Source organism: Corvus moneduloides, chromosome 6 (genome assembly GCF_009650955.1).
Source record: "Corvus moneduloides isolate bCorMon1 chromosome 6, bCorMon1.pri, whole genome shotgun sequence".
Lineage (NCBI taxonomy): Eukaryota > Metazoa > Chordata > Aves > Passeriformes > Corvidae > Corvus > Corvus moneduloides.
The window spans coordinates 52,037,571-52,054,910 of NC_045481.1; the positions used below are offsets into that span (position 1 = coordinate 52,037,571).

At 43.5% G+C, this 17,340-nt stretch overlaps 3 protein-coding genes and 2 non-coding genes across 13 annotated transcripts in view; all 5 read right to left on the bottom strand.

Moving 5' to 3' along the window:
- The window catches only part of TRIM66 (tripartite motif containing 66), a 49,908-nt gene extending 42,617 nt beyond the window's left edge, over nucleotides 1-7,291 (bottom strand). For 2 of the 3 annotated variants that reach the window (XM_032113411.1, XM_032113410.1), the window contains exon 1: nucleotides 3,802-7,291. In XM_032113411.1, coding sequence (XP_031969302.1) covers nucleotides 3,802-4,021 — 220 coding nt within the window. In that variant the 5' untranslated portion in view covers nucleotides 4,022-7,291. The remainder of the gene's footprint in view (nucleotides 1-3,801) is intronic. The other variant, XM_032113412.1, reaches the window with a different exon arrangement.
- Nucleotides 7,292-7,388: 97 nt separating this feature from the next.
- Nucleotides 7,389-10,212, bottom strand: RPL27A (ribosomal protein L27a). The gene is made up of 5 exons (XM_032113421.1): nucleotides 10,128-10,212; nucleotides 9,787-9,850; nucleotides 9,281-9,356; nucleotides 8,313-8,487; nucleotides 7,389-7,581 (listed from the first exon to the last, which is right to left on the bottom strand). The coding sequence occupies exons 1-5, from the start codon at nucleotides 10,128-10,130 to the stop codon at nucleotides 7,453-7,455; spliced, it is 447 nt and encodes a 148-aa protein (XP_031969312.1). The 5' UTR covers nucleotides 10,131-10,212; the 3' UTR covers nucleotides 7,389-7,452.
- On the bottom strand, nucleotides 7,844-7,975 carry LOC116446238. Its single transcript, XR_004241103.1, has one exon. It is a non-coding gene; the product is annotated as a small nucleolar RNA SNORA3/SNORA45 family (small nucleolar RNA).
- LOC116446236 lies at nucleotides 8,804-8,936 on the bottom strand. Its single transcript, XR_004241102.1, has one exon. It is a non-coding gene; the product is annotated as a small nucleolar RNA SNORA3/SNORA45 family (small nucleolar RNA).
- Nucleotides 10,213-11,399: 1,187 nt separating the features above from the next.
- DENND2B (DENN domain containing 2B) overlaps nucleotides 11,400-17,340 on the bottom strand; it is a 154,678-nt gene continuing 148,737 nt past the window's right edge. For all 7 annotated transcript variants that reach the window (XM_032113419.1, XM_032113413.1, XM_032113415.1 and 4 more), the window contains 6 exons: nucleotides 16,893-17,070; nucleotides 15,819-15,860; nucleotides 14,701-14,812; nucleotides 13,465-13,704; nucleotides 13,095-13,181; nucleotides 11,400-12,659 (listed from right to left, as the gene is read on the bottom strand). In XM_032113419.1, the coding sequence (XP_031969310.1) occupies nucleotides 12,625-12,659; nucleotides 13,095-13,181; nucleotides 13,465-13,704; nucleotides 14,701-14,812; nucleotides 15,819-15,860; nucleotides 16,893-17,070 (694 nt within the window). In that variant the 3' untranslated portion in view covers nucleotides 11,400-12,624. The remainder of the gene's footprint in view (nucleotides 12,660-13,094; nucleotides 13,182-13,464; nucleotides 13,705-14,700; nucleotides 14,813-15,818; nucleotides 15,861-16,892; nucleotides 17,071-17,340) is intronic.

The window sequence follows — 17,340 nt, forward strand, 5'->3', positions numbered from 1 at the left end:
AATACAAGCTAAGGCACTGTGTGTTGACACCTGGAGTCTCCTGAAGCCAGTGCACCACACTTTCTATGCCAAAACTTCATACTGAAAACGAGCCTATGGCCAAAGGAGTACTAGAGCTCCATCCTTTTCCTGAAATAAACCCCCCTGAAGATATCTCTGACCAACACCTTGCTGACTTTTGGGTGTACCTCACTAATAAGTATTCACAATTAGGGATCCAGAGTTAGATATATACATATATATAGCACCTACCATACAAGCTGGGGAAAACTTCAGCAGGAAGTAATAAAATACAGCAAGTGGACATCTGTCAGTAGTTGAAGGCACATTTGCTCTCTTTACAAGTCTACTTTTCTCTTGGTTTTACCCAATCTGTTTGCAGTTTTCTAATACCTATCCCTAGTCTATTTCCTGGCATTAAGTTAACACAACACAAGCATGGATAGTTTTTGATTTATGCAGAGAATATGGGTAGAAATTATGCAGCCAATTTCCAGGATTTTTGTTATCCAACCTCAAGAAGTACAGAAGGGCAAAGAACATTTTTTAAATGAAATTGCAGAAAGTAATAGCTCAGCATGCAAGTTCAATACAAAAACATAACACAATTAAATCCACCACTTCACAAAGCAATTTACAAACTGCTAATAACATTTTACTTTACAAGTTAGACTAATTACCCAATTTGGTCACAAAATGTTAAGAATACCAGGGCTTATATCAGTTAGCAGAAATCTGCAAGATGTTTCAGCTCATCTTTTCTGATCTACCTTGTTCTCAGGGGTCTTAACTGTGATTGAGCAGCAATTACATGTGATCTTTTCTTTTCTTTTAAGGGGGAAAAAAAAAAACCAACAAACCCTTTAGTTGAGACAGTCTTGCAAAAACATAAACTTCTCACAACAATGCATCTCCACTGGTCCTCATTTGACTAGTTTTGGAATTAATGTGTTGGTGATATTTAAAGTACTAAATCAATTTATATCATTTAACATCTTACAGAAAGGAAGATTTGCAGAAGTGGGACAATTTATTTTGGCATCCACCTCCACCTCAGGGAGGAGGGATAAGCACAGGAACCTGGATGAATCTAGTTTTGCATGTATTTAGAACTCCATGAGAAAGAGCCAGACCCAAGAAGCCAAGGCAGCATGCAAGAGCCAACACTGTACCACGAGTAGCAATTCACACAGGTAGGAGCCTGGGAAAGTCCTCATCTGAGACATTTCCATCTCAAGAGATGTAAGAATGTTTTCTTTTTCTTGCCCAAGCCCTCTTTTCAAAATTATTCTTTCCCATGCAGTAAACAGACTGGAAGCACATAACATGCAGATCTGCAAAGCAGGAGAATGTGGATTCTCTGTTACAGGAAGAGAAAGAATAAAAATAGGAAAGCAACACTGGCCTGCAAAGAATAAAAAAAAAAATAAAAAATAGGAAAGAAAGGCTTGAGAATCTTAAATTTCCCTTCATAGAAAAAACATATGTAGGAGCCAAACTCACAAAGATAACTTTCTTTTTCCACTCAAATTACTCCCAGACTCTCAGTTCTCACAGCTATGAATAAATTCTGATGTCTATGCAGCTTTTCCATAGGAGCTCTGGCTGCTGTCTCAGGGCTTTCATTCATGAGTCACCTTAAACACACAGGAATAAAAGTAAGTTCCAACACCAACACCCATCAAATGTCAGGACCACTTACCTCCAGCTTTTCAGCAATTTCAGTACAAAACAATAAACTAGAAAAGAGCTTTATGTTAGCAGTGTATTACTTGTAGTAAAGCATACAGAAACCTGCACATTCAAATACTCCTTCTGTGACAAATGTCACAGAATGACTTCACTTGCAAATACATTCATTTCTCCCATCCTCACATCTTGCTTGAGGAATTCCTAGTGAGTAAGGAACCCATTTTGCTTACAGGCAATAGTTTGAATTTACTCAGCTAAAATGGCTTAGCACTTGCACTTACAGTTTATCACTGGCACCTACATCTGATCAAACTTAAAGATAACACCGAAAACTGAGTTGGAATTGTAGTGCCTGTAATTCAGCAACCAGTGCAGATAAGACAAACATTTAACACCATGCCATCAAAAGAGTTCACAAATTCATCCTGCCTGACCTATGGTGGCTGCAGTTTCAGTCACTGACTTAATTAAGAGACACAGATGTTTTGGTTTTGCTGCTTCCCTTGCTCCTAGATTAACTGAGTCTCTGCACCTGCTGTCTCACTTCATTTACTGGGTCATCACTGCTCATTATTTCTTTCTCTAGTCTTGCTCTTTCCCACAGAAGCTCCCTATCTACACAAGAATGAAGAAGTAAACAGAGAAACTTCAGGAACACAGAAATAAACTAGTATTTATTCCATTTTGCTACAGACAAACAATTCCTGATCCAGCTTATAGAAATATCCAATATTTGAACAACTCATGAGAACCTCTAGCTGCACTTCATCCGAGATCAGCAAGTGGTAGAAATTCACTTTTCCACTTAGTAAACAGAAAGAAGGAGGAGAGGAATGGCTGAGACGTCAAATGCAGATGCATAAAAACTAATGGAGTGCTTGTTTCAGCAGTGTTTTATTACAGACATCCCTCAGACTTTAGGCCTACTATGAATGAGCATTAAAATTTTTAAGGAGACATTACTAGGAATTACTGCCTCACTCTCCTTCTCTCCTTCTCCTACCTTCGTATCTTTCTCTGTCTGTACCCTACACATGAACAGCCTTTTTCCTTTGACTTTTCCTTTAGCTTTTGTGTTTTGCTAGCCTTTCAACAGCCACCTCTTAACCCTGATTCCATTTGTTCTCAAACCTGAACTAGTCTAGTTTATGTCATCTCATCAATTCTGATCACCAGCACCTCAGGGAAGGTATTTTCTCTTCCTACACATTTCTAAAATTTGCAGTGGAAGAGATAATAAATGCTGCCTCTCACTCAACTGAAGTTCAAAGCCTGTGAAACTAGAAGTTATCAATATGCCTTTGCTCCTTGTATAAATTAGTAATGAGTCTGGAATGCTTCCTCACGGCAATTAAGACTCATTTAGTAAAAATTACTATATTCTGTCATCTAGGTTTTACTCCAAAAAAAGTTACACATTTTCTATGAATATCACTACCAGAAACAGAACAGATAATTTCAGGATTTCAAAAGGCACAGCCAGAAATGCTTCTCACCCTCACTAGTTTACTCAGCTTGTTAGGGTGAGTTAGCCACAAGCTAACTCAGGTAGAGAGAAACAACATTCACAACGAGATAAAAGGAAGAGTTTCAGTGCATATTCTAATAATACACATATTCTAATAATTATTATTACGTCTGTTAGAAACAAAGAATTGGATGTTTTTGTGTTGTTGTTGGGGAGGCACTGAAGGAGGGGGTGAAGGAAGAACAAAACTATCACTACAACCATAGACCAGAAGTCCAGCATGTCAAAAAGATTGCAAAAAAGATGTGGTCTGAAAGCTATCTTGTAGCATTTATTCATTTATTAAGCTAAGAAAATCAAATATTCATCATTTCAACTTGGTAAGTGAAACATTCAGCCCATTCTGAAAAATGTTGAAATGTTCCCTGTGTCATTTCTCTTCAAAACGCTGCTGTTGGATGAAAAACATAATGAAGGTGGCTGGTTCCCAACCCACTCTCTGCTCACACAAACCTTGACTCCTAGTTTATCAATTTAAAGTAGTGCTGTAGAAGAATAGGCCTCAAAAATTACTTCTTAATCCATCTCTTTTTATAATACTGTATTGGAAAGAGCACAAGCCAGAGATTTTTAAATATTACCTTCATAGAGAACTTCATACTCAGTGGGAATACAGCTGTATCCTTGAACCAAATCTGGAAGGCAGTCCTTACAGAAGGAATGGAGGCAGGGCAGCATTCTGGGGTCCCTCCTCCGCAGGTCCCACTTGCACACCAAACAATTCCTCAGCAGATCCAGGGTTTCCATTCCTGCTGGCTGAAGTCTGGCCCCGAAAACACGAAGAGTCACAAAATGGCTCATGACAAGCCCTGCAGTTCACAAAACACTTGATCACTCAAGCACAAACCAGAGGGCAACACGGGATGCACGATCAAACAAACAACATTCATTTAGCCCCCGTGAAAAAAGAAGCTTCTTGCAGCTGGAAATCACATACCTGCTTTACAGAGGAGAATATCTTTGCAGATTGTTGTGCAGGAAAGTGTGGTTTAAGGTTTACAAACCATGATCCCACTATGTCTCTAATACTAGCAACTTCTGTAAAAACTGAACTAATCTGTTCTATTGATCTACTTACAAAACTGAACTGTCACATGCTGTACATTTCCTGCTAGAAGCACTGAAACTGTGCAATTAAAATGATGAGATTCTCTGACTGCCTTTACAATTTCACTCAAATATTTTACAGTTTTCAGGTAAAGAAAATAATACCCATACATCCATCATTTCAGCAATGCATGTTAGAAAGCTGCCTTGAAAAATGTACAGCATCTGCTGACAATCTTTATAGAAAATGCACTTTGCAGTAATCAAATTTTGATTATCAAGATGGCCACAGATCAGATTATAGACCAGACCTGCGCTTCCCAGTGTTCCTCCCACCAGCCTAAGCTCCCCAAGGTCAACTAAGAATTTTGCAGTTCATATTTCATCCTCAGTTCTGAGATTGTAAGAGATGTTGATCAGATACAGACTGCAAAGGGAAACTCCTGCAAGTGTATCAGAGGAGAAAAAGCAAATAAAGCCTCATTTCCTCTGGAGTCACTCTTCCAGCTGATCCAACCTCCTGGGACCAGAGTCCCACGTAGCTGCCAATTGCCCTGGCATGGTGGCCCCACTACCAGCAGGATGTAACTGAAGCTGCAATCTCCAGATTTCCACAGCACAGAAGAGCAGCAGCTCTAACCTTAGGGCTATCTGTTCTCCTGAGGGATTCTGTCTTCTGCTAGATTCCAGTGGAAATGGTTAGTAAGTGGCTCTGGGTTTGGGCTTTTATTCTGCAACACAAAAAATGATGCCTCAGAAATTAACAACCAGTAGTTTTGTTAAGTGTTGTATCCTGAAGTCATTGGTATTTAAAATACTTTAGAGGAAAAAATGGACCCTATGTTGAAGTCTGCATCCTATTTCACACCCATTCAACTAGGTAGATGTCCACCATCGTGACTGACAAATTACTTAGATAAATTCAAACCTACCACTAAAACTTCATATTCTAATTCCAAAACCAGAGGTCCCTTTGGAAATGAGCTGTGCCAGTTGGGCCTGTGGTTTAACTAACATCATATCAGTGCCTATTACACGAGCTTACTTTTCACAGTGCATCTTCATCGACCACCTATCAAAGGCAAACGTCACTAGAGCAGCACAGTGTCCCAGCTCACTCCATCTCTGTCATTTCTTGCAGCTCCTGTTACTAAGAAGACAAAGTAGCACCTACAAAAACATGTGATTTCTGCAGTAGGAAGTTGAGGTCTGAAACTACCACATTGTTGACACAGAGAAACCACAGCCCAAAGCATCCATGCACAGAGAATCAGTGCAAACAAAGCCTGATACTGGGAAATGCTCTGTCACCTTAAAAGCCAAATCTGGGGCTGGCTGAGCAGCAACAGGTTACTGTGAATTTCAGTGTATGCCTTTTGAACAATGTACAAAGATGTGTCGAATGTTTTTGGCAGGAAGGGAAAGAATAAGAGTGAAAAAAATGTGTTTAAAATTTTGTTCTGAGGCATGTGTGCAAAGCAGTAGGCAGGCAGTCGGAGGAGGAGAAGGCTGATGTATGTAATGAGCTACAAGAAGGCCTGGAAAGAGAATCCAGGGAATTACAGGCCTGACCTTCATGCTGGGGAAGGTCATGGTGCAGATCATCTTGAGCACCATCAAGTGGCACTAGTGCAATAACCAGGGCATCAGAGCCAGTCACTGTGGGCTTGTGAAAGGCAGGTCCTGCTTGACCAACCTGATCTCCTTCTATGACCAGGTGACCCACTTCGTGGATGGGGGAAAGGCTGTCGCTGTTGTCTGCCTGCCTGGACTTCAGGAAAGCCTTTGACACCATTTCCCACATTCTCCTGGAGAAACTGGCTGCTCATGGCTTGGAGGGGTGCACTGTTCACTGAAAGAACTGGATGGATGGCTGGGCCCAGAGAGTTGTGGTGGATGGAGCGACACCCAGCATCACATACTAGGCAACAGCAGTTCCAGCAGCCAGTGAGGGTTCCCATATCCTTACCTCTGCATTTTGGAACGAACTGCTCATTTATGTCTGAGCTGTTCACAGGAAGCAGTACCATGGGCTAAGATGAACTCTTTTATAAATGGAATGCACATCAACCTCACCCTAAAAGCCCTCTAAATTAAGTTATTGCCAAACACTAGGTTAGAAATTGATTAACTAGGATTCTATCACACACAGTAGAAAGTAATTTGCAACTATCAACAGTAAAGCAGCAAACATAAATTAAGTGACAGTGTTTATAAGCTTTTGGTCTGACACTTGAGAACCAGTTAATAACTAAACCACTGGCTTTAGTTATTTGATTTTTTTACCATTAAACCCTGCTTTGGCATGAAGGGCCAAAAAGCCTTGCAGACACCAGAAGTCCTAGTTTGATGTTACAACCAAGCAGGGATCATTTTAGGTAGTCATGTTAAACCCAATACATCAGAACTTCATACACAGCTGCTCTAGAGCTGTGCCACTGCTTTGCCACCTTAAGGAAGCTTGAGGATAGCTGGCACCAGCTCTGTCCCACACCAGGGAACTGCAGGATTTTTGTATCCAGCTCAGAGGGCACAGATTGCAGCAGTAACAAAGTAGAAACCCTAAATTGTTTCCTCAAATCTATTTCAGCTCTTCCCGTCTGTCCCTCACTGCACCCAGGGATCTCCCCTTCCTCCCCTCCTATATCCCACCTTGGTGGAAACAGGACTAGAGTTTTTTGCTATGCCAAAAGCTCACTGGTACAATTCCCATGCCAAGTCTCTTTCACACAGCATTTCTGGTAGACTCCTACCACTTTGCATTGCTGCACTGCATTTCTTTATCCTCACTCCTGCTGCTCCATTCCCACAGGCCAGGGCACCATCCCCACAGACCTCCCCTGGATGCCACTTCAGGGTACAAGAACCCCCAAGTCACCTTTTTGCAGACAGCTGTAGAGAGGATCACCAACAAAAGAGCAGCACAAATACAGAACCTATTCTGCAACGCTGTAAAGATGAAACAATGAAGGTACCAAACACTGCAGTCAGGCGAGTTCACAGTGAAGTGAGAAGCAGTGAAACCACTGATAAAAAACTGCCAGAAATAACTGACCAGGTAAGACTGAAGTGTGAACAGTGTCTGGACACGTCAGGAAAGAAAAATCAGAACAACCCAAACTTCTATAAATCAGCTCACTTTATGCATTTTGTTTATTCAAAAGATTTGAATAAAACAAAAACTTTTATGCGACAAGCACACAGGCACCACCAACTTCTTTGATCTTCTCCTCTGCTCTTCTACTGAAGAACTTTGCTTTCACAATGACAGGCTGCTTGGGCAGCTTCCCCTTGCCCAGCACTTTGTAGTAGCCCTAGAAAGATTTAAAGAACAAGTTCAGTGTTCGTAATCAGCTTGCAGGCTCCGACATTCAGGCCTGTCTATAAGCACACACCAGTTAAAAACAAAACCATGATCACCATAACCTCATCCAGTCAATTCGTTACATAAAAGGACAATCACGACACATGACTATTAACACAACAGCTGCTGAAGTCACTGCTGGTGAGAAGTGGGGCCCAAGTGGCCAAGGCAGGTGTTTGATTTGGGAGGCAGAACATCAGCACTTGGCAGAGCAGTGTCCCTGATTCGGTGGCTGGCTGAGACACAGGACATCACAGCCAGTGAATATGGATCAGATGTTTCTGTCCGAGAACTATAGCACACCAAGACAACCACACATGTGGAGATGTGACTCTAGTCTCGAGGGTGGACAAGGGGCAGAACTGGTCTCACACAATGTCAAGTTCTGTACATGCCTTCAGGAACATTTCAAACGAGCCATCTTTCACCACCTACCCAAAGGAGGGCAGTGCCTGTCCACAAACACACACCAATAGGAGAAAAAGTTCTTACAGGAAAAAATGTAACAGCCTAAGTGCCTCTCTAACTACTTACAGCCCAAGAGATCTGTCTCAAGAACCTCTATGGGGAACTAAAGCACTGGAGCTTATCTGCAGTTCAGCATTTCCCCAGTGGGACAGGCAAAGCTCAGGCACTCATGGAGAGCAGGAATGCCAGGGCTGAGTCCGAGCAGGAACTCACCGAGCGCACAACATCAATGACCGGGGCAAGTCCGGCCTCGTTCTTGGCGTAGTTGAGCCTCGTCTGCTCACTGACCAGTGTCCACAGCTTGTCCAGGTTGACAGTGGGACAGAACTTCTGGTTTCTCTTTAAGTGATAGTGTCTCATGCCCACTTTTCCAAAGTAACCAGGGTGACTGTGGAAGAAACACATTCCACATTATATCACATTTTTAATTCATCCTGAACAAGCAGAACTACAAAATGACACTGGAACAAGCATCTTACATGATCGAAGTAATCAAAATGTCACATTATACCTTTTTCCATATCAATGTATGTAGGACTTAGGTGCAGTAACGATTAGTATCCAAACCAAGGAAAAATTACTCCAAGTGCTTCTTCTCCCTTGAACTCACAACTCAATCCCCCTCACTGGTGACTGTGTATTTCCAGAGAAGCCCCAACTCTGTGAGCCCAGCGACGCCTGCCCTGCCTGGGGAGTTCTGGCACAGCTGTCACTAACCCGGTGACTGACTGAGCCAGGAACGGCACAGCCAGTGAATAGAGATTAGTGGTTCCTGTCCGAGGACTCCAGCACACCAGGACCACAGGCAGTGCCCAGATGTGACTCTATAGTCTCGGGAATCAGAGAACATCCCTCACCTTTATAGGATGCAGATAACAGGATGCAGTTTGGATTCAACACTGCATTCTGAATTTGCTGTGTGAGCACTGTTAAGCAGGGAACACACTGTAACGGGCAAATTTGGCCAACTTTACCTAAATCTGCACTGAACTCCAACATTCCAAGTGAGAAGGCCTTTGATTTTAGGGTAAGTGGGGACATGAGGAGCTATAATGCCACACTTCCCATTAAAAGAAAAAATGTAGGATTGCAAGAAAACTTGTTTATTCACATATAAAAGTTAGTTGCTTCTACTTCAGGAGCATACATGTTGCTAGTATATATTTAGAACGTTAGCTTACTATTTATCAAAGTTAATCCTGTGATGGTGCAAACCACCAGCATTACCACGTCCTCCAGGATGCTTCCTGTGTTTGCCTAAGAAGAAAAATTTTGTTACATTAATATTACATATAATACTTAGAGATACTTTCAATACCAATTTAAACTAATTAAACTAGCTATTCTATCTTGTCGTGTGACAAGGTAGGAATGAACAGAGTTAAAAAGGGAGACTGCACTGCTCTGTAAGTTTAAAATGTCGCATATCCAGTACTGATCGGCTGAGCACTGCTTAAGTTACAAATCCAGGGAGTCTAAAACGTGCAAGGCTCGATCAGGCCATCACCTGGCAGCTGCCCCCGCAGGCTGCGGCCTTCAGCACTACCTCGCACAATGCGGGCGGGCCCCTGCAGCCACAGCCCCATTTTTCTGGGATCCGGGAAGGGTAGCAGCATCTCCTCAGTGCCGGGGAAGCCCCGGCAGGGCCGCGCCGCCCAAGCGCACCCGCGGCCGCCTCTCCACTCACCCACGCGGCCGTGGCCGTGGCTGACGTGACCTCTCAGTTTCCGGGTCTTCCTTAGCCTGGAAGGCTGCGGGGAATGGGGAGAGCAGCCGTGAGTGAGGGGGGCAGCGAGCGGCAGGAGAACCCAGCGCCCGCCCCGGGGCCCGCACACCCGGGCGCCATGGCGGACCGGCCTCCCCGCACCGCTCCCGCCCGCCGCGGGCTCGGAGACGCGCCTCCCCACCACCCTCCGCTACTCCGCAGGCCCGTCCCGCTGCGGGAGCGAGGCACGGCGGCCGCGGGGTCCCGATCCCGATCCCGTCCCATTCCATCCCATCCCCTCCCGGCCCGGACGCAGCTCCCACCATCTTGTCGGCGTGCGCGAAAGAGAGAAAGGGCGCGGCTCTCGCGAGAGCGGGCAAAGGCGCGGGGGGCGGGCGGGCGGGGCCGAGATCTCGCGAGGCTTCGCTGAGGCGGGAAGGACAGGGCGGAGCTCTGAGGGGCGGTGCGTGCTCCGCCCACAGCCGGGCACAGCTTCGCGCCTGTTCCCGCCGCGGAAAAGCAGCATTTCGACCAGAATTTAGGAACACTTGCAAGTTTGGTCACTTTATTAAACATCCGTAACAATGGGAAAATGAAAACTACGTCCTTAAACACAATTATTTGCCACACTGGAATGTGAATTCCTGGAGTGTTACTGTTTCTTAAGCTTGGTTCCTAGGGGTTTTTTTAATGGATTTTGTACTGTTAAGATTTTAAACAGAACTTTACCAATTTTAAACACAGGCCTCTGCACTGGATTTATTTTTCTTCAGGATTTCCCTGGTGCACTTACAGTGTTCCATGCTCAGGAACACCATTAGTTTTAACAACGAATTTAGTAGGGAAAATAATGCACTCCTTGGTTTTTGTTCATCTGATCCTTTCAGACACAGACCTCCAAGGTAACACAAGGGCTGTTTTATACAGCTGCAGTGTGAGGATCAAGGAGGCACCTACAGTCTTTTTGGGACATGATCTCACCTTGTCTAGTAGTATCCTCTGATTCACATTACAAAAGCGGGAACATGTTGATGGATAATACAATGTTTAAAAGCTTTCTCCCTAAATTTTTAAATTGCAAATGGAGGAAAACAGCTTTGGCACAGGAGATGGGTTTTACAGTGCCACATTATTGTACATCAGCATTCCATGGCTTTGTCTTGCCTTTGCAGTAATTCCACAGAACATCCTGATAGTTTTATCCATCATTTTCTTCAGAGGAATAAGTATGTCCCCCTACATTTACTAGCAGCTGTTGTTTATAAAAAGGCCAGAAGCCACCTATACAAGTGACATTAGAGAGTAAAACTAATGGGAGTTACCAGTTGTGATGACATTTCCCCTGAATCAAAAGCACCTGGTATTTTACAGACATTTCATGTGCATTTAAAAAGCTTTTGTGTATTTTCGAGTGTGAGGGAGGTAATTGAAAAAGGAAACGACTTCACCTTTTTAGTGAATAGCCCCTCAAATTTGCTCTATGAGGCTGATAGCAAACCAGAACCACTGTCAGGTTAGGAATTGCGCAAGCCTCAAAGTCGATCTAACTACAGCAATCGCTGCGAATGCCGAAACACAAAGCGTGGTGGGTTTCCTTTAAAGGTAAGCGGCTTTAGCTAATTTTTATTATCTGTCAGACTTGCAACATATTGAAGCATTTTGTATTTTCTTCTTCAGACTATGGGAAAACTTACAGAACCTCAACAGGAGTTCTGTTTCCAGATCAAGGATGAATGTGACACTTGAGCACCATGCACAACACAAAGCCAACCTGAAAATACTATAGCTCAAGAGCAGTATCTGTGATATGATAAAATTATTCGCTGCTAACACATGAAAAAAGTGTTTTAATAGATGCTTCTGTTGGATAAAATTTTTTGAAAAGGCATATAAAATGCCTTGTCTTAGCCCCAGTGAAAAACATTGAAGAAAACCCAAACTACATGCCATGAAATAGCAAACCTACCAAAAGACAGGTTCGTAATAACCACTTTACATTTTAATTAGAAATTCATTTAAAAATCACAGGCAAGTTGCTGGGTTTGTACCTGCTCCACATGAGGAACTGCAGAGGTGTGCAATGAATATAAACAAACAGGTCTATTTACAGAGTTTATTAGGATCCATACATACATACATTAGGAAAGGCTGTACTGTACCTACTCGCTGCAGCTTGCATGTCAGAGAGCTGAGATCTCCCCAGGCTTAGCAGTCTTAGTGCAGAATGGGTTACAAGGAGTTTACTGACCAGAGTTCAAACCTAGTGGAGGTTTTGCAATGTGAACCAAGTACCTTATTATCAAGTTACTTTGTATTTCTCTTTTAAAATTAATTAGAAGGAAACAAACAAACAGACAAGCGCCTGTGCCGCACCAGGGCGGCCCCGTGCGTACAACCTCTCCCACGTACCCAAGCTCATTCACCCCGCAGTGTTCAGGCATCAAACATCCCTTGAAGTCAGTGGTTCTGCTGAGACAGTCAGCTGCACATTATCAGCTACTCATTTTTGCACCAAGCATAACTCAACTCATACTAAAGAAAAAAACAAGCACCTGTTATTCTCAGGAATATACAAATATTTACCACAGTTTTCTCGCTCATTACAAAATCAGTTACAAAAGCTTACAGCACATTATGTACAAACTCTACCCAAGTACATGGAGGAGCCATCACATGGCACACTGTCTGACAGCATCAGTCACCGCCTGGAGCTGCCCTCAGCTCGCTCCGCTCTCCTCCCTCTCCGCACTCTGGAACGCTGCAGGTGTCTCGCGCAGTGCCATTAAACAGTCTTTGGGCTGGTGTTGCAGCAGGAAGGAGCTAGTTCTTCTTGTGAAGGAACTTCATCTTGTTACCTAAAGGAAGCACACCGTCAGTCTCTAGCATATACCAAAAGTCAATCAAAAGTGACAGCAAATGGGTCTAACTTGTAATTGCTGTGGGGTAACTCTTCTACTCGGCACCAGCAGGGAGAGCGGAGTTACAGAACACCGACTGCTCAGACCCTTCCTGTTCCACTCCTCGATTATGGTTCCCCCATCCTCAAGTGAAAATGAAAGTGTTAACAAGGATCGTAACTAGATCTGGTTTTATCACCTTTAACTATGTTTTCATTTTTTCATTTTTGTATTTCCTATCATGCTGAAACTGCTTGACTACCTTATTTCACTTCGGGTAAGGCTTTTTTACATTAAAAAAGCAAAAACAAAAGAACCCAACAAAAAAAAAAATCAAAACCCACCACCACCATGAAAACTCATTTCAGAAATACTTCTAAAGGTTTTCCTCACCGAGGCCTCGCAGGAACTTGTTTACTCCACTTTGTTCCGTGTCCGGGAGCTCTTCCAAATACTGTTCCACCCTCTGCTCGAAGAGCCCTGTGGCAGAGGGAGACAAGGACGCCGGGGTGAGCCGTGTCCGGCTGATCCCGCATGCCGCGGTCCCCGCGCACGGCCCCGACTCCCGGCCCCGACTCCCGGCCCCGGCGCGGGCAGTGCCTCCGGCAGCCTCCGCTCGCAGCCACCTTCCGGCTGAGCGGGCAGGACCTCAGGGATGCGTTTCCGCTTTCCCGGCGAGCGCACGGGGACGGACACTGCCGCTCTCCGCGGGACAGGAGCGGAACAGCGAAACCCGCACCGCAGGGGAAACACCCACCCTTACCTTTTGCCCTGCATTTCCGCAGCTCTCTGTCCTGGATGAAGCCAGCAAACATTTGGGATTCCATGAAAACTTCCAAGAAGCGGCGGATACTCTTGGAGGCCACAGATTTACGGAAAGCCTCCCTTTGGAAGGCACGCTCTCCTTTTTCATTCTGGGTTAGGAACAGGGAATAATGGCCAACTGTCTCCACAAAGAATCGGATAAAAACCTCAGACACTAATCCATTCAGGGTGTTACATTCTGCAAAATAAGGCGGCAATAAGACACCAAAATCAGCTGCTACCAGAGCTGTCAGCATTATCCCCGCAGGGCCAGGTTGAGCATCTCCCGGTTCCCTGATACCATGCTAACAACTGAGGGGAATTGCAGCGGCTCCCTGCACACCTGGATGCACGTGGAGAGGGTGACAGCGCCATAACCACGAGTGCCAGTCTGCAGAATTGGTGTTCCGTGACCAAGAGTCAACGACAGTTACAAATCCTCAGGAAACAGCTCAGAAAATTAAACATTTGATGGGTGTTTCATCAAAATTATACCTCCTATTTTCACTCTTGAGCAAGTTCTCTTCAGAAACTTCTGAATGACTCAGTATTAAAATATTTTTCCCTGAGGATAATAAGCCTGTACCAAAAACTGATCCAAAAGGGTCTGTTGTAGAATTTGGGTTTTCATAGTCTCTGAGATGTTAAAACAGTTTTATATATGTAATACATATGACTAGAAATAAATTTCAAAGACTGAATAGGGGCCTGTTCCATACCTTTTAACCACAGACATCTCAATTCACCCTGGGCTGTTTTTATCACTGCTGAAGAGAAATATGAACCTTCAGAGCCAACTCAACCTGCCTTGCGCTAAAACTCTTTCCTGGTGGAACCTGCTTCTCTCCCCTGAAAATATGAGTGCCAAGACCAACTCCAAACTCAGACACACCCCTAAGCTTGGAGAATTAGCTGGATTGAGTTAGGGCCAAGTTAACTGCAAAGCTCTGTTTGAGCAAAGGTTCAGAGGGACCCACAGGAGTCCATGTCATTTACAAAGAAATGAAAATAAGTCATGGGTGAGGTATTACTGTGGGTTGATGCCATCAGTCTCATTCCCTGTGTGCTCAGAGACAACCTTTGATGTCACCAAAGGTATCTGAGATGTCAAGTCCCATTTTTCTTTCTCCTGCATGGAAAGTCACAGTTGTACCTACGTTTGTTTACACAAGTCCCTGTTTCCAAATGAACTTACCGTCATCTGAATCACTATCTGAATCCTGATTTATCAGTTCATTCTTTCTCTCTAGAGCCTGCTCCAGAGCAGCTTGCAATTTTCTAGGTAATAGTGTGTCTTCATCATCCATCTGATAGAGGAAAAAAGAAAACCCTTAAGCCAAATTAATCTCTGCAGGAACTACAGCAAATACTTCCAGAAGGTTTAAAATTCAGATGAAAAATATTTGTATCTGCTACTGTCACAGCTACATAAATAAAATAATGAAGATCTATGTGCAACTAACAAATACTCCTAAACAAAATTTCTTGTCATTCTTAATAAGATTAAAGTCAGGAATGATAATCCAAAGAACAGGTAAACACAGAATGTGGAATCAGCTCTTTACATGACAAAGAGTCCAAATAGTTGTGTTTAACTAAATACACATCAAGTGAAGCCTTGCTAGGTGTACACACAGCTGCTGTAGCTGGTTTTAGACAGCTCCTTTCGTCCTTGACAGTTGTTTTTACTATTTTGCAGTTTATCTTGTTTTCTGAGTCTTGCCCCTGTTGGTCTCTCCATCTTATTTAATGCTTCTTCAGCAGAAGCCAAGTAGACACAGAAGCCTTAGCTCAGCAGCCATTGCTCATCAGCCACATCCAGGGAATTGTACACAAAATTTTCTTCATCCAACCTGCAGATGGATGTTCTTGAAATTATTTAGTGCCACGTGACTGTCAGGAGATGGTGATCTCTCATCTCCCTATTTACAAGGCTCCTGCTTTTCCTACCACATTAAACTATTCTCCACTTTTGTGCTCTCAATCAGGAATTTTCTTTGCAATTTTTGTCCTTTTCACTTCCAACAGTGTGAGTTTTCTTGCTAAGGTGATGTTATTATCTTCGGATGTTTTCTTTCCATTGTGAATACAGTTCTTGATTCCTTCTTACAGTCACAGCCTCAATCCCTTCTGCATACCTGAGAAGTTCTTATTTGCAGGTGGAACAGAAAATGAGAACCTTTTTTTCTCCCTAATCGCTTTCCCTTTGCACACACAAGTCCTGCCAAATCTCTCTGATCAAAGAAACCCAATCATACTGTAGGAGTAAACAGCTTGCTAGACTGCACAGCAGCATTCTGAGCTGTACTTTACCTGTCTGATGAATCGATCAGATCCCAAGTTAACCATCAAAGCCTAAAGAAAAGAAAACACTGCAGTGAAATATACCTGAAGATACAGAAAACATTCATTTGTTCATTGCTTTTTAATAGCAAAAGATCATCTGCTGAACAAGCCTCAACATGAATCAAATTCCTACTGTGAAACAAGAGGTTGTGTGCTTTATGAAACAACATGAAGGTATTCTTTAGAGCTAAAAATCTAATTTAACATAGATACAACAGATCTCATACTAGACTAATATAAAAAAAAAAGCTAAAAGGGTTTTTTTTCTTAAATCTACTCAAGTTATTGCTAATAATTTTTGTTAACATGCACTTCAAAAATGTGTCAGAGGGGTTTAAAGAAAACAGTGTCACTGGAAGCAGCAGGGCTTCCGAAGGGCTTCTGAAAATAACAAAGCAGCAAAGCTGAGAGATGGAGCTGGAAAGATGTGGAAGAGCAATGTTAAGAAAGTGGAAGGAAAACGGATTAGATATTTACATGGGCCAGAGGCACACACAGGGCCTTGGAAGCAAGCACAAGAAAATTCCTTAGAAAAATGACAGGAAACTAATAGGAGCAAGAGAGAAGACTGTGCCCGTGAATATTTTTGTGGTATTTTACCAGAAGAGCTGATGAAGTACAACTCTCATTTGATTTCCAATACAGTATCAACAAAGTCTTAGAAGTTAAAATTGTTAAAGGTTTTGTTTCCTGGGTGGGCTATGGCTTCATGCACAGCTTCCATTAGGATTCAGAGGTGTCATAGCAGATGGCTTCCTCTTGTTCCAGAACAAATCAGCATATTTACACCCTTACTTGTGACCACGTAAATATTCACCTGTCTCTGTCAAGGTGCCAAATATGGAAGAGGGGCAGAATAAAAGAGGAGAGTAAAGCTACTGCTGCAGTTTTGCCAAGAGGCAGTTGCCCATGAGAAGCAGGCAGAGAAGAAACAAAAAGGCAGATTAAAAATTAAATGTGAGGATTTATGTGCCAATGGCAGCCCTCTCTTGGGAGAGGCCAGCTTTACTCCAAGCAAACAATTGTGGTGGCAGCTCCTACCTCTTCTACGGGCAGGTCCTTGAGTTTGGGCAGAGAGCTGGAGAGCAGTCCCACCAGGAAGGGGGTAGGGCAGCACACGATGTCAATCATGGATGAGGGCAGGACAGGAATGAAGGTGTGCTGCCAGGAGAACGGGTACAGCAGGGCCACTACGGCGTGGGAGCAGCTCGACAGGGTGCTGGGGAGAGAGGAACAACCAGGTTAGCAAAGGCTTTTCTCGGTTCAGAACACCTTCCACCTGCTGAGAAACTCTGCCTGTTGAAATACGAGTGCCCATCTCTGTCACTTCTGACTTCAGACAGCCTTAGTCCCCCTCCAGTCCATACCCTCTCTGTACTGTGCAGTGTGGTAGTTCACAGGAGACTTCAAACTAAAGGTAAACACCCCAAATCCATTTGCTTTGTAGTAGTCAGGAGATGATTGGATTTAGAAGTCAAGATTCAATCTT